Consider the following 20,324-nt stretch of genomic DNA (forward strand, 5'->3'; position numbering starts at 1 on the left):
GATTTGTCACACTAGGTTGCCCAAGTGTGCAAATGGTTTCTCTTGGCAATAATCTTGCAGTTTTCCTTTTTCTTTCTTTTTCTTCTGTAATATGCTATTGTACCAGAAAAATTGGTATAAATCATTTGGTGTGCATCATCTCTTTAAATAGTCGATTTTATTCCGATTCCTGTTTGACTTTAGTGATGAAACTACTTCTGATGGCGAGAGCCACCGCAAGAAGCACAAACATGAGAGGTCTAAGAAGGTAAACTCTACCACTGGTTGTATCCATGTATATTCACAGATTTACTGGCAAGTTTTAACATCTTTATTAGCCCAAGGATAAAGAGAGGAGAAAGAAGTATAGGAACAAGGATCCAAAGCATAAACATAAAGAGGTAGGTTGTTGCGTTCTCGGTACTTAACATAGATTCACATTTTTGTTTCTTCTTGGTAATTGCCTGTAAGCTTATGGTATTTGCTGCCCGTTTTTGGTTGGCTCTTTGATATTGGAGCTGGGGCCTGTGAATGGGTGATGGTGATTGGGTTGGCTTTTGCATTTTTTTTCTTTGGCATTGGGAGTTTCATACAGAAACAGCAAACTGAACGTTGTAGCTGTCCTGTCCAACTATCCAAGGTACTACTACCCCAACCAACCTCATCAACCTTTATTCTCATTCCTCCCTCTCTTACGGCCTCATTGCCATTTCATTTTTTTGGTTCCGAATCTTTAGTTCCTTGGCCGTGACAATGAAGATGGTGTCCGACGCAGTGCCATCTCCGGTAAAAAAGTGAGAAATGTGTGAGTTTGTTGTCAAGCAATTTCGATGTGTTGTTGATATGGTTTACTTGTATAGGTTCTCCTGAAGCTTGATAAGTCAAAGGAAGACAAGATGGCTGAGAGCAACCGCAATGAGTTGCTGAAGTTTCTGAATGCTAGCTACGATTGATCGTTGACTGATGCTCGAGGGAGGTGCCTGGTGAAAAAATATCTAATGAAAATTTGCCTAAAATATGCATGTTTCATGTCATATGGAAAACTTGTTGGGCATGTTGATTCTTGATGTCTCATCTCTTTCTATATCTTTATGTCGACTATTATCCAGTTCTGTAAAGCTCTCGTACATTTGACGATTGCATAAGATTTCATGCCTTGTTTCTTGGTTGAATATTTTAATTTACATAAGCATATATTTGTTGTTAATGTAATGATTGTTGAATCCGGTGCGGTCAAATTTATACTTTCTTTTGCTTTTAAGTTAGCAAAGACAAACACAAGTTAAGTTAACAAATAAAATGAACATAAATTAAAGAATGTTTTAATTGGTTTGTAATCGAAAGGTTGATAATCTAAAATAGTGGAAGATCATTAAAAATCTCCTTTGATATAGATAGAGAAACCTCCGGTAGAAGTTGAAGTACAGAAAAGATACTACACACTTAGAAATGAAAGCTTAGAGTTTGTTAACTCGTGTTGTGCAAATGAAGAAGATCAAGACTCTATTTATAGCTAATTGGTTGAAATTGGCCGTTGTAGATATGGCATTTATGGGTGCCCTCAGTGTGGCGAATGTTATCTCCACGTAATAACTTCGTAACGGCTTGAAGATGAAGTTTTTCATGTTCGGACGCTTGGACCCCCTTTGGGCGTCTGGACCATTTTTGACGTGGAGCCAAAGAGCGCTCCACTGCGATGAGGCGCCTGTTAGGCACCTTGGTGGTCTGAGCATCCGGACCCGTCAGCCCAATGCTGACTCACCCGACATCTTCTCCTATCGCTTGTCTCATCTCTAGTCGCTTGGGTGATCATCCGGCCTTCCAAAGTTGAGCTCACCCGAACTCAACTCAGACCTTCTCCTCGAGCAGATTTTCTTCCCGACTTCTCGTCCCTCGAACATCGCACACGTCCTTCTCATCCGTCAATGTACTTTTCTGTAACACCTCGTTCCTCGGATGCACCGAGTCTGTTGGTTCCCTTCCCATATCATCCTTCTCACTAATTGCATCTTCTACTCGACTTTTTGTGTTCCTAAACTACTGCACACTTAGACACAAAGATCAAATACACATGACTTATCTTAACTTAGTTGACTATATCAAAACTAATCCGGATACCTACAATAATTTTTCAACAATATCAAAGATGTTGCGATATAAAATCTTTAACATTTTTTATCGTCGGCTCCTTTCATGTGTCATCATTCTCGCTAGTTACGTCTTCCACTTACTTCTTATATTCTTAAGATTCTGTACACTTAAATATAAGGATCAACATACCCATTTTAACTTAGTTAACTATATTAAAACTAATTCCATACCTATTTTAACTTAGTTAACTATATCAAAACTAATTCCATACCTATAATAATTTTCCAACAATATGATAGACAGTACGATATCAACATTCCTTATCGTCAAGCATTTTTTCATTTTTTTTCCTTTTAATTTTTTCAGTCAAATCTTACTTTCATTCATTTATCACACGAATATGATTGATAATTATTTACTATTGATAAAGGACCGTCTGTGCACGAAATTCTTGTCCTAGTGTCATATTAGTTAAGTACGCAGTTCCTTCGGATGGATCTAGTGGCTAGCACATGAAGTGTTATCATAATGAGGTCTAAGATTCGAATTTTGGCAAAGCTGAGGTAAATACCTTCCTTATGTACTAGTCACTATTCTAAAGGCTAGTAGCCGTCCGTGATTTACCTCCTCCGTATTGACCCTGAGACCGGTTGACGAAGATGCTAGGAACGAACGTATTCATCTTTTTACCACAATATTAGCTACGTACGCAACTTTGAAAGTTGCTTTGCACACACAGCTATAGACGATCTCTAGCGGGATGGATCGGCCTGTCAAAGTCCATTAAAAAATAAACATCCACGAGTTCATTAAAAGAAATTAAAATCTTAAAATTTTGACAGTTTAATTTGAAATTTAAAAAAAAAATTCTTCTTAATCAACTAAGTCCACATAAACTGACTATCGGGATGTATAACCTCAGTAGGCTAATTTATTTAAACATATTTTTAAATTAATTGATAAAATTTTAATTTAATCTGTTTAAATTATTTGATAAGTGGATCGAGTTAATTTGATGGATACAACTTAAATTGACGGCTATTGTATTTACTATTCGAATTTGTGATTATGAGATTAAATGATAGTAATTTTACATTTCCGTTTTGATACGGATAAAATTGCAAAAATTAGGATAAAGTGTAGGGCGATATAAATTGATATACATGTGTATTTTTTTAAAGTTATTTAATTTAAATTTCTAAAAAAACATCAGTTGTCTAAGATTATATAAACTAAAATTTTTAATTATGTAAATTATCTAAGTAAACAGTTATTGTATAGTTTATGATAACACACGGTTTTTTTTTTATGGTACGGTGAAATGATAAACGATAGGATAAACGGTAAATTGTTTAAAAATCCTTACTTACAACTGAAACTTTGCCCTCGATCCCTAGATTAGAAAAAATGTTATTTTAACTATCTGATCAAACATATTTATTTGCTTTAGCTTCCTATAGACACCAATTTATTTTATTGTTCTCAATTTTAATTAAAATCCATTGATACTCATTCTTTTCCTCCCAATTTACAATACCAACTTTTACCTTAAACAATATCATACCATGCTCCATGCTCGTCGAGACCTTGAAAGTCAAAATCTCTCTTACTTTTAGGTAAAAAAAATCTAAAATAAAATATAAATCTTCTTAAATTTAATATCATTTAATTAAAATTGAACATATTTTTTATCTATTGGGTCATGATTAATTAGATAGAAAATATACTCTCAACCAACCTTGCAATTGTAGCATAACTTTTCCTAGTGCTGTATAAAAAATAGGTAGTGAATTCTAATCCATTTTAGTGTTATAATTAACTTTAGAAATAAACATCATTATCCTGATTTTATATATGATCTAATAAGAGAATTTACAATGTGTTAATGGCTGAGGTATTAACGCTGATATGACGTCTTTTTTTTAATACTGTAAAGGTATTAATATCGACATGACATCTTCTTTAAATATTATAGTATTAACGCATTCAAATTTATGAACGCGTTAATACTACATATAGTAAAAATAAAAAATAAAAAATAAATATTAACGTTTCACGCGCGTTAAAAGCACTACAGATGCTCTAATTAATATCCTTCCGTCCTCTCAATAATCAAAGATATATGTATTAATTTAAATAGAAATATATATCACCACGCATCCATTATATTAATATTTACTTTTTGTTAAGATAGATTCATATTTATTTTAATAGTAATATTGATTATTTATGAATGCCATTATTCATTTGTTTTTTTTTATATATTTTTTTTAATTTTTAAAATTTTTTATATAAAATTGTTTATTAACACCGTTCAACGTATTGAAAGTTATTAATGTAAAAATATTATAACACTCATCTATATTAGCTAGTAATACTATTTAGATGCCCCAGAACGTAGCGCAGACGGTGGGCACATGGTATCTCTGGCGTAATGGTCAGGGGTCGATTCTCAGGAACTGACGACTTAGGATTTACCCCGCCATGCGCCTATGACCTATGTACCTGCATGAACCTCCCTCCATATCCGTGGAGCCGGCACTAGGGGGGCCGCTAAGGTAGCGGATTTACCTTTTTTAGTAATACTATTTAGATGACCCCACAGGTCATCCGAGTTGGTATGTGGTAGGATGCTTGCCACATGAGGTTGCGGGGTCGAAACTCAGGGTAGTCGGGGCGTAAATCTCCGGTCCCTGTGCAACTCACCCCACCTGCCACATACTCGCTCAGGATGCTGTGATTTACCTCCCTCGTGATGGCCTTGGGTCGGGTGCGACGGGGGCGAGTGATTTCACCTTTTACCACATAGTAATACTATTTAGATATTATAAAACTCATATATTAGTACTAATGTTATAATTTCAATGAATCTCATCGACCCGACTTCATAGAAATTTTCCATCGATGATAAATCAGAAGCGTGCGACTTTCATTGGAGGGAAAATTATTATAAATACACTATAGTGAGGAATCAAACTGTAGGTATTTATGTGACAACTTAAATGACCTACTACAATACCATAACCTTGGGAATGAAACAAATTGTCGGAATAAATTTTTTATAATGACCGGCCTTACCGTCGAAAAAATCTCATAACAGAAAACTTCCGAAAACATTTTTTTGGATGTACGATACTACTATATTGATAAGAGCCTACTGTTGAGATAGCACCTTAGTCAATACCTCTGCACAGGAGAATTTATTTGTTACTAATAAAAAACTCGAACCTAGAATTTAAATAATATATGTCTTCATGTTTACCACTTGGGATAAGTGACTTCGAGTCCAATGTACATGCTCTAAGAAGCATGCAAGATTTGTTAATTTACTCCAACATGGAAAATCATAATTAATCAAAACTTAACACTTCAGTCTAGATTGAAATTTTGAATGCTAAACTCTATTAAGTCTTAGCACTTTAATCACTAATAAAAAATTAATAAAAATAAAAATGATAAACTTAATTAGTTGAGACAAACTTTAAGAATGATCGGTCAAGTCCCATAGAATTTTTTTACTGGTCATCATGATATATCAAAAAGCACGTATGATAGATAGTCTAGAAGTCTAGAATCATTTGGTTACATATCCTATTTAAAGAAAAAATTTCTATAAATAGATCATAACTAGAAATCGAATCACAAATATTTAGATGATAATCTAAATATATTACCGCGACATCATATAACTCATATAACTCTGGTACCACTTTAACCACTAATAAACCTGTAATATAGATCTTAGTTAAACTCTATTAAATTTTATATAACAAAAAATGACGAAAGTTATAGGACTAAATTGAAAACAGAATGCAATCAAATAATAATTAAATTAATTCTATTGGAACAATAATTAAATTAATTCTAAATCTGGCAAATGCCCTGCTAATTTACCCAAATCCGATGGGAATGTAGTATTCACCCGAATATGGAGGAAATTTTTAGATTTTATTAAATAATCAGGTATTCAGATATAAGTATTTTTAGGTTTAAATATGGAGGTACATGATAAAATTTTACTCATATATTATATATATATATATATATATATATATATATATATATATATATATATATATATATATATATATATATATATATATAGTATTATTTTTTACAAATCAACATCAAGATGAAATTGACCTTTAGTTGATGTTGGTTTCTGTTGGTGCTGATCTTTAAAGATCAGTATCAATAGGTACTGATCTTTAACGGTGTTGGTTTGCCCCTAGAGCATAGCGCAGATGGTGAGTACATAACATCTTTAGCGTAATAGTTAGGGTTCGATTATTAGAACTAACGACCTGTGATGTGGTTTACCCCATCATGCGTCTAACGTTTATGTACTTACATTTACCTTCTTTCATATCTGTGGGGACGATATTAGGATGTCGTTAATGTAGCGAATCTATATATTTTTTTTAATAGTGTTGATTTTTAAAGACCAGCACCAACAGTTGGTGCTGGTCTTCTGTTGGTGCTGGTGATCTTTAAAGACCAACACCAACAGTGGTATTAGTTTATATAAATCAATACCAACGTGGTATAAACCATCATCAGTAGTTGGTGTTGGTCTTCTGTTGGTGTTGGTTTGTGCAAACCAATATCAACATGGTACAAACTAGCACTAGTAGCTAGTGCTAATTTGCGTAAATCAGCACAACAACTACTGGTGCAAAGGTACTAGTTTGCGTAAATCAGCACAACAACTATTGGTGCAAAGCTACTAGTTTACATAAATTAGTACCAACAATTGGTGCTGGTCTTTAACTAGCACCAATAGCTAGTACTGGCTTGTACAAATCAACACCAACAGTTGATGTTGATTTATACAAACCGATATCTACGTGCTAGTGTTGGTCTTTAAAGATCAACACGTACGTTGGAGTTGATCTTTAAAGATCAATTCTACTTTGATGTTAGTTTGTAAAAATCAGCACCATTTTATACTTAGAGTGAAATTTACATAAATGAGAGAGATTAAAAAAGATTAATTTTATCATGTTAAATTATCCATGTTAGATATCGTCCATCATCACTAAGGTAAGAATATATATATATATATATATACAGAAATGATATGCTGCGGACAAAGTCGAGCGGACCGCTGCGGACATGCCTTCCTAATCGGTCACCAGACCGATCAGGGAACCGATCATTTTCTGTAGACCGATCAGAAAATGATCGGTTCCCTGATCGGTTAGGCATGTCCGCAACGGTCCACTCAATTTTGTTCACAGCATATCAATTATATATATATATATATATATATATATATATATATATATATATATAGTAGGAAAGAAAAAAAATTTAGCTCGTTTGTTTCTTCACCTAGACACCCATACGTATCTTATTTCTTTTAATCAAGAGGATACAAGAATTTAAAAACTTAATAAATATTTATAAATTTATATATATTTTTAAAGAATTATCGATAGTAGTAGGACGATGGCTAGGGCAGCACTAGGATTACGGAACCAGGATGAAAATTAAATATCAAATGTATATTGAGTTAGGTACGAAGATAAATTTAATAAATGACGAATGATATAAATTCCTACCTAAATCATTGTCTATTGTAAAGATAACATTTGGATTTGGAGTGACTTCCACTCTTGGCTCTCCCATCTCGTTCGCTTCCCGCCGCCCACTCCTCTTCCTCCGCCATAATCCGAGGCCACCGATCTCGATGGACCTCACCTCCTCGGCGACTCTCGGTCAGTACTTTTCTTCCTTCCTCTGTAACATGTTAGCGGGATTTGTCGATCATTTGGTCGATGAGGAGGGCGCTTCTTGAATAAGGATTTACAATATATCCCGTGGTGCTATGAGACATGTTGATGTCGTTTGTTTTCCAATTTTGCTACATTTTGTAATGAATCGAGTATGGCACAATGCTAAGATGGCTGCAATGTTTCTGTTCTCATGTCTGGTGTGAAGGACACGGTAGCTGTGCATCTTAAAATGAGTGTTCTCCCAAATTGTGTCTCACGTGCTGCTTAAAGTCTATCCGTGTGGTCTTGGACTATTCATACTGATTTGAAGTAGTTTTTCTTGTTATTTTGAGTTAATTGGGATATTTTTAGTGTTAAAGACCTTCATCACTGGGAACATGATTTGATTTTATCTTTGGAATTTGTTTCTGAATTTTATTTTCTTAGTTGACGAAAACAGTATTTCTTGCAGTAGTAACTTAACTGGCCCTTGAATTGTGCTCTATGGTCATTGTTTTCTCACTGTTCTGCCATCATGCAAAACTATTGCTCACGTATTGGTTAAATTATAGCCATACTTCTAAAGCAATGGGTTTTCTTGTTGTTTTGAGTAAATAGCAACGGTTTCAGTGTTGAAAACTTGGTCCAGTGGGAATATGATTCAACTATATCTTCTGGATTTTGTTTCTGAAATTTTCATTAGTCGTATAAAACAGTACTTCTTACAGTAGTAACTTAAATAGCCTGAGAGTTGTGTGCTATGATCATTGTTTTGTAAATATTGTTCTATCTTACTTTGGAAGGAAACAGTCAACAGATCTTACTTTTGTTGAGAGCTGGAAAACTGTTGAAGAACCAATCTTTCCAAGTAAACCAGTTGATGTTTCCAGAATAAAATTTTAATAATTAGATTCCATCACAACAAAGCAGGATCTGGTCAATTATTAGAGCTTCTTAACACTTGATACTTTGTACACTCAATTGGGGAGTTCTATTCATAACTCATAGGAGCATGAAATATGTGTAAATAGCACAATATATGTAATTAGCTAAAAAAAATTTGAAGGTCTGGTTTTCTTTCATGGTCACAGAGGTCTAAGTGGGTTGTTGAAATGATATATGTTTAATAAAATTCTTTTTGTTAACATTTTATATCTATCTGTTGGTCACAAAGGAAAAGTCTCTTACCACCAATGATTTTGTTTTCTAGAGGGAACTATGTGACCAGCAGGCTTTAATCTTTTTTTTTTTTTTGTTTCTGACCATCCTAAACTCAGTTCTTTATATAACCATCAAACATCTTAATTTGCAATTAATTTATCCTGGTTTATAGAGAAAATAAATTCATAGCTGTTGAGTGTAACATGACTTAATATTCAATATACATTTACGTTTTCAGGCTACTGAAATATGCTTCTAATTAATGGTTTCAGGACTAGTAATCAATCCTGGATTAAAAAAGACATCTCTTGGCGTTATTGGGAAGAATGATTTGTTAATTGTGGGCCCTGGTGTTCTTGGTCGTATTGTGGCTGAAAAGTGGCGACAAGTAGGTTGAATTAATTGAAGAAATTATTTGAACTCTCATCACTTATGGTTGCCATTATTCAATATAAACATTTCCAATATTTCCTAATAAATAATTTTTCTTCCAAAATATTTCAATTCTCACAGAGGGCGATAACCTTTAGATTGGAACTGAAACAAGGGTTTGCAAATTTTGATCTCTATAAAAAGATGAACTAGCTTAATGGTCGTTAGTTCATTAGTCTCTCATGTCTTTGCCAATTCTCATCCTGCTACAGGCCTTTCTGTATTTGGAGGTGAGTGATATAACAATTTAGCCTGATTACAAAGCGAACTGAATTTTTTTTTTTTTTTTGTAACAAATGTAAGCAGTGATCTTTACTGACTGTCATACACTAGCATAATTTTGCTACTGGTAGAAATAGTTCCAACAATTTATATCACAATCGCCATAAGTTTACTATTAAAGTTTGCCTTCATGTGGTTTAACTTAATTGAACAGAAGGGCAATCTGGCGAGTCATTTGTCCAACAACTCAGAATTTAAGTTTTCTAAAGGTGAAGGATCAATTGAAATCAATACGATTCTTTCACAACTCTTCATCTGAGAATGAATGCTATTGTTCTTATAAGATATCCACAATAATCTACTGATTTTTTTTCTTGCATATCCAACAACACTGGTTAAGATATGATGGATCTATAATTTTTGTACATCATTGTGTTTCATTTTTCATTTTAATAGAACTCAAGTACTATCATAATGTCCTATAGATGCTAACTTTCAGAATGTCCAACTACTTTGTAAAGCTGTTTCTCATTGGTGATTAGGAACACCCAGATTGCCAGATTTGGGGGCAGACAATGACAACTGATCATCATGATGAATTGATCAAAAGTGGTATAATTCCCTCATTGAGAGGATCGGAGCCTTACTGCAAGTTCCCTTATGTTATATTCTGTGCTCCTCCATACCCAACCACTGATTACCCTGGTGATGTCAGGTGCAGAAAGACTTCTAGTATTTAAGACTTTTTTTAAAAAAAATATTCAGAAGGTTTTTCAACGGATAAGCAAGACATAAATCTATATGATTAACATAAGTTTCTTTATGTTTTGGTCAAAAGCCGCTTTTCATGTCTCACGATTCTCATATTCTAGAAGATACAGATCTGTATCTTCTAATGGGCGTGATGCAAAATGAGGAATGCATTTTGATAATTATCATTGTGACTTTTTCCTTTCTTTGTTTTTTTTAAAACTTTTGTCATTCATGTAATGTTGTAAGTTAATAGGAACAATGATAACACTACTGATTCTCTATTGGTTTGTTTAGCATAAATCTAGAAGTTCTTATCAAGATTTGCTTGAACACAGATTTGATACCATGCATGTGGCAAATACTTTTGTCGCTATTAACTTAAGTCATTAACAAGTGCAGTGTTATCCTTAAGTTACCTTGGGCTTATAGTGGTTGGACTTGAGTACAAGTAACTGACACGGATGTGAATCCAAGTGTTCAACACAGTTGTTTTAGATGCGCCTATCAGTTGTCTATTCAAAGTGTCAGACACGAGTATGAAAGGCTAGTGTATTAGAGTGATTGTTTTAAAATAACGAATGACCAGAATTTGCACACCAAGAAATCCATATTAGTAGACATTGGAGTTCCTTATTCCATAATACCACTAGAAAATCCTGTGGGCATATAAAGGTAAGAGGCTAGAGCTGAATTAAGCATCCTGGTCCAGGATGGCAGGAGAAATGTTCTATGAACGGTTGAGACAATGATAGATTATAGTACTAAATTTTGCTATGACTTTGTATGATGATGCTTGTCGTGCATGCAGTGGGATAAAATCATAACCATCTGTTTACATGAAAGCATCTCAGACACACTGTTCGTATCTCCTGAGATGTCAGTTTTGGCATTTGATTACTTACAAGCTTACTAGACCATCTACAATATAATCCTAATTCATAAATGCTTGTGGACATGTTAGCATTTATCAGGGTTACAAGTTTCTATAGAAGTGAAGATTCTCAAACAATTGACAATTTTGCACGTGTTTTGCCATAATGAAATCTATTATACAATCAAGATTGGACTTTTTCATGGGATGTTCTCATGCTTCCTAGTTTGGTACATGGATAATCTTCAAGATCTTTGATTCATTAGTATGTAGCTTCTTGGATGATTTTATTCATATCTTTTCCCCTAGACTGGAAAAGGATATAAAAATGCATAACATGCATGACTGATGAGCAATGATGACACACAGATTAGCATTGTCAAACTGGAGTGGTGAAGGTTCTTTCCTGTTTACATCAAGCACAGCTGTATATGATTGCAGTGATAATGGTTTCTGCAATGAGGTATTTCATCCAAAATAATGATGATTGTCTTTGTTTCTGGTTACATAATTAATTCATGTCAAAACATTCCATTTAACATTTTTTGGGGAAATAAATGGTTCACTCGTTGAACTAGAAACACCTTCCCCAGAATAAGCAAATATCAACAAGTTGAATATGTTTAAATACTTTGTGCTCCACAATCAGTTTGAACTAACACTATGTTTTTTATTCTTTGTTGATGTTGTATTGCTGCTACGAGTGCTTATTCAACGTTTATATTTGTCCTTTTCTGTAGGACTCTCCGCTGGTGCCTGTTGGGAAAAGCCCACGTACTGATGTCCTTCTAAGAGCAGAAAAAGAAACTCTGGATGCTGGGGGCTGTGTGGTGAGGCTAGCAGGGCTATATATATCCTTCCTGCAATTTTCCATGGTATCAGAGTAAACTTTAACTAAGTCTGAAATTAAAAATTTTTGCAAGATTAAACCAACTTCACTGATATAATTTTCATTAGTTGCAATAGTTGTTATCTTGTGATTGTTCTGTTCTTAACTATTTATACAAAGAAGATAAAGGTGCTCATGTTTACTGGTTGGGGAAAGGAACTGTTGATGCTCGCCCAGATCACATACTAAACCTTATTCATTATGAGGTCCTACTTCTTTCCCTTCTTGTCTGTTTTTGTTTTTTTTTCCTTGCTTCTTTGGTGTCTTGCTCAAGCATGTTGCAGTCGCCAGCAACTAATCATTACAGATGAAGCAGTTTGTTCTCTTTCATTTTTTTTCCCATTTGATTGTGCTACTTCAAAATAGAAACTGATCAAGTTGCAAGTGTGTAAAATCTTCCTGGTGGGTGTGATTTATGAGGGTAGTGTTCTTAAATTGCAAACTGCAACCATAAGATAATGCGAGAATAGTTACTTGGTTTCGGTTAGCGACACCAGTTTAACTATGAGGCTTCGCCCTTTCAGCAAACTTTAAAGTACACATGGGCTCCATGTTCATGAATTTCAAGAACAAGCTCGATTTATTTTTTCTGCCTCTACATGTAGATCATTATATTCTTCTAAGTTTTCGAAAGTCTAGATCCCCTTATGCTGTGAATATAATCTTATTTACAATATATGTCGGCCAATTGTTGAGGCTCTTGTTCTTCATTGACTTGAAATGTTTTTTGATGTTGGCAGGACGCAGCTTCCCTTTCAGTGGCTATCATGAAAAAAAAGCTTCGCAGCCAAGTTTTTCTTGGATGCGACAACCATCCTTTATCCAGGTCTAATTATAGTAATATTTATCTTTCAAGTCATTTTAGTACAATTGTTCATTTTTGTGGCTCAGCTTGTGCATTTTAATTGTTTTTCATTTTTTTTATTTGCACGGTCTAATATCTTCAGTGCCATGTGCACAGGCAGGAAATCATGGATTACGTGAACCAGAGTGGAAGATTTAGCAACAAATTCCAGGGTTTTACTGGTAAGTTTCTACATTTCTTAGATCATTCTCTTCTCAGGTACAGAAGATTTCTAGTTATGCATTCAACTCGTACTTCATACCAGCAAGTGATGGCCCCCTTGGGAAGAGGATGAACAACTCAAAAACACGCGCCGCTCTTGGATGGGAACCCAAGTTCACAAGCTTTTCTGAGTTCTTAGGACTAATAGAATGAGTTAACCTATTTTACACCTAATTTTACCATGTTCTTCAGTAATATTCAAATCAAGGCGCCTATCACAGTTAATAAAATCAAGACTATCACAGTAATAAAATCAAGGTGACTTACAATAATTAAGTCTGAAACATAATAAGTCAGAAAGAAATGCACATGACCTTTTGTTTGTTTCATTTCACATGGTGATAATAATCTCTGTTACAGCATTCCTAGTTCTCACTCTTACTTCATAACTTTAACAAAGGAATACTTATTATTGTTTTTTTTTTTTTGTCTATTTCAGTCATTCCAAATAGTTCCTTCTCTATTTCATGATTGCTTTTCACCTAAGAAAACAAACTATGCTTTCTAATCAAAGTGTCAAAGAGAGATTGTAGAAGCAACAACAAATCCTAGAAATGTTTACTGGCTAAGGAATCAGGATCATATGAAATCTTTTAACACAATACATTACAGTCAAAACCAGTTGAGCAACATTTTGACCCAGAAACTTTAGAAACATAAGCCTAATGTTAGCTCTGTATTTCACACCCGTCTAACACGACTGGTCTTCTTAAACATCGCGTTTGACACGACTGGACCTCTTAAACACCCTTTCTACTATGCCTTTTTTTAGAACTTTCAAGTAGTCCTTCTAAGATGTGCTCAATTCTGTATTTCATAACCGGCTGACCGAATCGGGTCTTCTTAAACATCTTTTCCCTCTGTGCCTTCCTTTTGGCTTCATTTTTCGCTTTCTCTTCATTCTTTGCTTGAATGATTGCCTCTCTTTCAATCCTGGCTTTCTCATCTTCAGCATGCTTCTTCTCATACTCTTCTTTTAAGCTTCTGAAAGTCTTCTTCTTTGTTTTACTTTGCATCTGCTGATTTTCAGTTTGATCTTCCTGCAAAGCCATTAAAAAGTTCAGAATCAGGATTTATAAATTACCATGCCGACAAAGAAAATGTAGACCTTCATGGAACACTTTAGGGACTATAGTGGATATTGAAAAAAAAAAAAAATCAAGCATGTGAGGGCACATGAACAATTCCAAATATCCAGTTATGCATACAAATTGGCCAGATTGGATTTCGATTCACTTAAAAGTGTGGATACCCATGAGTTTAGGTGCTCCATAAGTTAAGTTCAGGTAGCACCCAAAAAAAGGCGATACCTGACCCCTGCAATACCTATTCACATGATAGCCGATAAACCGACAATGATTATTACGTGTTTAGACGTTATAGAAAGTGTTTTCAACACTTGGAGAACACTTTCTATCTATTTAGGTAACAATGATTCTAATTTTTCTCTAATGCCATAAGAAAGCAAAAGGCTTGTACAAAAGATTATCATTACCATAAGTAGCTATCATGTTTCATTGGCGAAAAAGATACATTAATTATGCAAAACAACCAAAGGAATAAACAACCACAACATACCTCGTCATCTAAAGTTGTTGGCAGATGTTGACTGGAGACGTTTTCTTGCTTAACTTCTTTCTTGTACTTATTCACAAGTTTGGCATTCCTGTAGAACTCCCTTTGTTTTTCTATAATCATAAAAAATAAATGGCTTTGCATGTTAATACTCGTCCAAGGCATAAAAAAAATCTCGTCCAACTAGAAACAATCATAAAAAAACCCTACTACAATTACAAAAGAAGGAAAAAAAAATGAAAAAAGAAAGAGATCAAGATTAATCTAAACAACTCCCAGGGTATGAGAGAGTATAGTTTACCAATGCCTCTCAGGATGTGAAGCTTCCAAATGAAACCAAACAAAAAATCTTTTAAAAAGTGAGGAATGAAACACGCTAGCTAAATCTTGCTTCCAAGTAAGTGATTTAATAGTTCAACTGCATCAACTCAAAACTTTGAGTCCACCCAAAATAAGGCGCAGTCAAATCACCTTCCATGGAAATTCCATCCCTGCGCATCTTTGCACGCGAAGAGCTGGCATATACTTGTGTGTCGATGGGAGAGGAAGATGTAGCAGGTTTTACAAGCAATGAGAGAGTGGACGGGCTCATGAGCCGATAGGGGAGGGAGGTGCAGTGGTAAGGGAGGGAGGTGCAGTGATCTCGGGCAGCCAACAGGAGGTGGAGGACGGCGAAAGCAGGCGAGTCGGCTAGCAAGGGAGGGCTGTTTGGCTTGGGGATCATAAGGTAAATTTTCCATTTTCCCAGTCCTTCCCTTCTCCCATGCAAGTAGACAAATACCAAGTCTCCCTCCCTTCCTCTCCTTCCCCTTCCCTTATCTTCCACATAGTAGACAACCTTAACTGTGTTTATGGGTTACTATGCTAGCAAAGGAATTTGATAGTTCTTCCACTGCAGAATATTAGATTGGAAAATTCGCATTATTTTTTATGACAAAAGTACTATTTAAGATCCTTAATTCTGTTCATGCTTAGCTTGGAGGAATGCTCATGGCAAGAGATATCAATTGGAACGAGAAATCCTATCAAAACAACCGCAACTGCCCCAAACCAACAAAACCACAGATCGAAGTCCTAAACGGAGCAATTTTTGCTACCACATGAAGGCGATCGAGTTCTCATTCTAGAACTGAACAAACAAATCCTCAAGGAAGCTCGATCAGTTCGAGGTAAAAGGTGGGGAGGCAAGGGAGAGAAGGAACTCACTGATGAGGGCGGGGTTGTAGACGGAGGAGGACCTGGATTTGGCGTTGGCGAAGGCTTCGAGCGAGAGGCCTTTCCCTCCCAACCGCTGCTCGTTCCTCTTCCTCAGGCGATCCTTCCTGTCGGTCGCCTTCTTCCGCCAGCCGTAGCCGCCGTCTCGATTCGCTCGTTTCTGCATGTTCGACTTTCGGAACTCGATCGTAGCTTATTTCTGCTAGGGTTGTAATTATATACGGGAAGGGACAGATTGGTTCAAACCGAAAATTGAACCGGTCAGGTGATCTTGAACCGATGAACGGCCTGGGTCAGAAATGCTGAATTCCCCGGCTTAGGCCGTACCTCGTTTCTTTCTTTGCATTTAGTTTTCCTTTTCGATTCTTTAAACAAAATCGGTGCGAGTCACCTTGAAGCTATTTATAGAACTTTATGTGAGAAGCATAGAACAAGCAAACGAGGTGGGACTAAAAAATGAACTCCATCGCAATGGTAGCTCTGCCCGCTGTCTACCACGACTCCCTCTCTCGGCCGTTTTACTCCTCTCGCTTCTTCTTCTGGAATGCTCCTTCTCTTCCTCTACCCTAGCGAGGTCTACCGTCTCGCATCGACCCTCGCCACACTGGTCTGGTGCAGAAAATTGTGCTTCTGATTGATCCTTAGATCGGAGGCGTCCCGAAGAGGCCGGAGAAGGTCTGGAGAGCTTGAAATGGAAAGACTATGCGAGATGCGAGAGATCTCCTGAATAAGCTCTCGGCGGTTATGGCGAAGGTGGAGATCGGCAAGGAAGACGGAGAAAGGAGGGATCTTGTTGCGGATAGCAAAGAGTCGATGGTGAGGTGGAGAGGAAAATTGGTACTCGGCAGGTTGAGGAAGGTAGAGGTTGTTTGGTGAATAATAGAAAAACAGAGGGTGTTTTTGGCGTACTTCCATCGAATCGTATAAAACGGAAAGGGGCCTTAGGGTTTGTGTGGTTCGTCCGCGTTTGATTTCGGTCCGTTTTTCCTGACTTCCAGTTGCGAGGCTTCACCGGGAATCCACCCTTCATGGCCACGACGGGAGCTCGGGCGGCAGCGCGATGCTCCCGTGGGATTCGCAGCAGCGACGGGCTCTTCAAACCCATGCGCTCTGACGAGGAAACGTCGTCGTCGGTGTCTTGCACGACGACTCTGCCTGTGGCTCCACCTTGGTGTCATTCTGCATGGGCTGGGAATCGGGTATTTCGCCGAAAAAGTGGGAACTTTCTCCAGAATTCGAGGTTAGCTATCTCTTGCAATCGAAGATTCTCAACTGGAAACCATCAAGTCGGGGGTGGTGAGGAACAAAAGGGAGTTTCTGTTGATCAAGTTTGCCGCATTCTGAATGGAGGTCCTTGGGGACCCGATACAGAGAGAGTCCTTTCTGAGATCCACGGAAAGCCCAATGCAGAATTCATCTACGGCGTGTTAAAGCAGCAGAAAGATTTGAACTTGGGATTAAATTATTTTCGGTGGGTGGAAAACACTACCGGCGAGCCACATGCTTCCGAGGCATATAACTCCCTAATCATGATCATGGCCACTAGTAGGAGATATGATTGTTTAGAAAAGATTTTGGAGGAAATGAGTGTTCTTGGGCATGGTATATGGAACCTTGTCTGCATTGAGTTGGTCACCAGCTTTATCAAATCCAGGAAATTGAAACAAGCTGTTGATGTGATGCATTTGTTGCGGAAGTTTAAATTCCGTCCTGCGTTTTCAGCTTATACAACACTGATAGGCGCGCTTGCAGATTCTGGTGAACCTGAGTCTGCTCTTACCATGTTCCAGCAAATGCAGGAGATTGGGTATGAAGTTAACATTCAACTGTTTACGACATTGATTCGTGTGTTTGCCAGAGGAGGGAAGCTCGATGCAGCTCTCTCCTTGCTGGATGAGACGAAGAGCAACTCACTCGAAGCGGATCTCGTGCTGTATAATGTCTGCATTGACTGCTTTGGCAAAGTAGGAAAAGTTGACATGGCATGGAAGTTTTTTCATGAGCTCAAAACACAGGGCTTCAAACCGGATGACGTGTCTTATACTAGCATGATTAGGGTTCTATTGAAAGCAGGTAGGCTTAGTGAAGCTGTGGTGCTCTTTGAGGAAATGGAGCAAGAAAGAAAAATTCCATGTGCTTATGCTTACAATACAATGATCATGGGCTACGGTTCTGCTGGAATGTTTGATGATGCTTTCAAGTTGCTAGACCAGCTAAGAGAGAAAGGATGCATTCCAAGTGTCGTTGCTTATAATTCAATTCTCACTTGCCTAGGTAAAAAAGGGAAATTTGATGAGGCTCTGAATGTTTTTGAAGAGATGAAGAAAGATGCAAAACCCAACGTCTCAACTTACAACATAATGATCGATATGCTTTGCTCGCTTGGGAAAGTTGAAGCGACGTATAAAATCAGAGATGATATGGAGACTGCTGGTTTGTTTCCTAATGTACTGACTGTGAATATAATGATAGACAGGTTGTGCAAGTCAGGGAAGCTTGATGAGGCCTGCAAGATATTTGAAGGAATTAGTCTGAAGGGCTGCACCCCTGATGCTGTGACATATGGTTCGCTTATTGATGGTTTAGGCAAGATGGGTAAGGTTGATGAAGCTTATAGGTTGTTTGAGAGGATGTTGGACGCGGGACACACACCCAATTGTGTTGTTTACACATCTCTGATTAGAAACTTCTTCAGGCATGGCAGAAAAGAGGATGGCCATAAGATCTACAAGGAGATGAGTAGCCGAAGGTGTCCCCCTGACTTGACTCTTCTAAATACTTACATGGATTGCACCTTCAAGGCAGGCGAAGTTGAAAAGGGCCGTGCCATATTTGAACACATCAGAGATTGTGGATTATCCCCTGATACTTATAGCTATTCTGCATTGATTCATGGTCTCACGAAAGCTGGTCTTGCACGTGAAACATACAAGTTGTTTTATGCCATGAAAGATCAAGGTTGTGTGCTAGACAGACGTGCATATAATGTTGTCATCGATGGTTTCTGCAAGGCAGGTAAAGTAGATAAAGCTTACCAGCTCCTGGAAGAGATGAAGGCCCAGGGCCATCCTCCCACCGTGGTTACATATGGGACGGTGATAGATGGTCTTGCAAAGATTGATAGGCTTGATGAGGCTTACATGCTATTTGAAGAAGCAAAATCGCTTGGCATAGTGTTGAATGTTGTTGTTTACAGTAGTTTAATAGATGGTTTCGGTAAACTAGGGAGGATCGACGAAGCTTATCTGATTATGGAAGAGATGATGCAGAAAGGTCTAACGCCTAACGTGTATACATGGAATTGTCTAATGCATGCTCTAGTGAAAGCACAGGAGATAAATGAAGCGCTTGTTTGTTTTCAGTCGATGAAAGAAATGAAGTGCACTCCCAACACCTATACTTACACCATTCTTATAAACGGTTGTTGTCGAGTGCAGAAGTACAACAAGGCTTTTGTATTCTGGCAAGAAATGCAGAAAAATGGTCTGGTTCCTAATGTGGTCACCTACACAACCATGATATCGGGATTGTCGAAATTAGGGAACATATCAGAGGCTAGTAAACTCTTTGAGAAGTTCAAGGCTAACGGTGGTATTCCCGACTCAGTTAGCTTCAATGCTCTCATAGAAGGGATGAGCAATGCCAATAGACCGATGGATGCTTACAAGGTTTTTGAAGAAACTCGAATAAGGGGATGTAAAATTAATGCCAAGACTTGTATGGCTCTCCTAGATGCATTGAACAAGGCTGAATGTCTTGAGCAGGCTGCCATTGTTGGTGCTGTCTTGAAGGAGATGGCGAAATCCCAGCATGCTGCTAGATCATTGTAGAGTGCACATTGATGTGGTAAAATGAAGTTTATCCTTGTCCTAATAAAAGAATTCCTTCACAAAAGATACATTTGTCTTGTTGTACAAGTTGATGTTCCTGAGAAAACATTACTTATGCTCCGACATAACAAAGATAGGTTGAGAATCACATATCTGTTGCTATTGATTTTGGCACATCAGTTAGAGAATTCTTACCATTTGTTCCTGCTAGCTGACCGAAGGTTTCTTGACTCCAATCATTTTTTCATCATGAAGGTTTATGAAGGATGCACCATTGAGGTACTAGAAAGATAAGCTCATGTTCGAATCAATTATGTTACTAGTTTAGTAGAAAGCTTTAATGGAGTTAACAGAGTCTAGCAGCATGTATTTCTCAGCTAACAATTTTGTTTCTCCCCCTAAACTTCGGTAGCTGTCCTAAAAAGGCTCTTAGACTCTTCAAATCTTCATTTTACCTCCAATTTCCATTAATGTCTGTCGTCAGCAAGAAATAGTCGTGGGGCACATCGACATTAAGAATAAC

The 20,324-nt window shown here is 37.0% G+C and overlaps 3 protein-coding genes and 1 long non-coding RNA gene across 4 annotated transcripts; 3 read left to right on the plus strand and 1 right to left on the minus strand.

Moving 5' to 3' along the window:
* The first annotated feature begins 207 nt into the window (after window positions 1-207).
* Window positions 208-775, plus strand: LOC121968064. The gene is made up of 3 exons (XR_006107912.1): window positions 208-247; window positions 318-619; window positions 717-775. It is a non-coding gene; the product is annotated as an uncharacterized LOC121968064 (long non-coding RNA).
* Window positions 776-7,650: 6,875 nt separating this feature from the next.
* Window positions 7,651-13,515, plus strand: LOC122055828. Its single transcript, XM_042617467.1, has 9 exons — window positions 7,651-7,790; window positions 9,221-9,336; window positions 10,145-10,317; window positions 11,596-11,689; window positions 11,967-12,077; window positions 12,232-12,321; window positions 12,856-12,941; window positions 13,077-13,141; window positions 13,225-13,515. Exons 1-9 carry the CDS (start codon window positions 7,763-7,765, stop codon window positions 13,332-13,334), a joined length of 873 nt encoding a protein of 290 aa, XP_042473401.1. The 5' UTR covers window positions 7,651-7,762; the 3' UTR covers window positions 13,335-13,515.
* Window positions 13,516-13,715: 200 nt separating this feature from the next.
* On the minus strand, window positions 13,716-16,321 carry LOC122055829. The gene is made up of 3 exons (XM_042617468.1): window positions 15,963-16,321; window positions 14,760-14,869; window positions 13,716-14,221 (listed from the first exon to the last, which is right to left on the minus strand). Exons 1-3 carry the CDS (start codon window positions 16,135-16,137, stop codon window positions 13,922-13,924), a joined length of 585 nt encoding a protein of 194 aa, XP_042473402.1. The 5' UTR covers window positions 16,138-16,321; the 3' UTR covers window positions 13,716-13,921.
* Window positions 16,322-16,418: 97 nt separating this feature from the next.
* LOC122055826 (pentatricopeptide repeat-containing protein At3g06920-like) lies at window positions 16,419-20,117 on the plus strand. Its single transcript, XM_042617463.1, has one exon. The coding sequence runs from the start codon at window positions 17,000-17,002 to the stop codon at window positions 19,799-19,801; it is 2,802 nt and encodes a 933-aa protein (XP_042473397.1). The 5' UTR covers window positions 16,419-16,999; the 3' UTR covers window positions 19,802-20,117.
* Window positions 20,118-20,324: the final 207 nt, after the last annotated feature.

Source organism: Zingiber officinale, chromosome 3B (assembly GCF_018446385.1).
Source record: "Zingiber officinale cultivar Zhangliang chromosome 3B, Zo_v1.1, whole genome shotgun sequence".
NCBI classification, from domain to species: Eukaryota; Viridiplantae; Streptophyta; class Magnoliopsida; order Zingiberales; family Zingiberaceae; genus Zingiber; species Zingiber officinale.

What these genes read in the sequence shown, in the direction of transcription:
- LOC122055829 (XM_042617468.1), bottom strand. Translation starts at nt 16,137, where the DNA reads ATGCAGAAACGAGCGAATCGAGACGGCGGCTACGGCTGGCGGAAGAAG. An exon ending in CTACAACCCCGCCCTCATCA is followed by an intron (nt 14,870 to 15,962) that starts GTGAGTTCCTTC and finishes TTATGATTATAG; the next exon opens with AAAAACAAAGGGAGTTCTAC. An exon ending in CAACAACTTTAGATGACGAG is followed by an intron (nt 14,222 to 14,759) that starts GTATGTTGTGGT and finishes ATGGCTTTGCAG; the next exon opens with GAAGATCAAACTGAAAATCA.
- LOC122055828 (XM_042617467.1), top strand. Translation starts at nt 7,763, where the DNA reads ATGGACCTCACCTCCTCGGCGACTCTCG. An exon ending in ATAATGGTTTCTGCAATGAG is followed by an intron (nt 11,690 to 11,966) that starts GTATTTCATCCA and finishes CCTTTTCTGTAG; the next exon opens with GACTCTCCGCTGGTGCCTGT. An exon ending in TAAACCTTATTCATTATGAG is followed by an intron (nt 12,322 to 12,855) that starts GTCCTACTTCTT and finishes TGATGTTGGCAG; the next exon opens with GACGCAGCTTCCCTTTCAGT.
- LOC122055826 (XM_042617463.1), top strand. Translation starts at nt 17,000, where the DNA reads ATGGCCACGACGGGAGCTCGGGCGGCAGCGCGATGCTCCCGTGGGATT.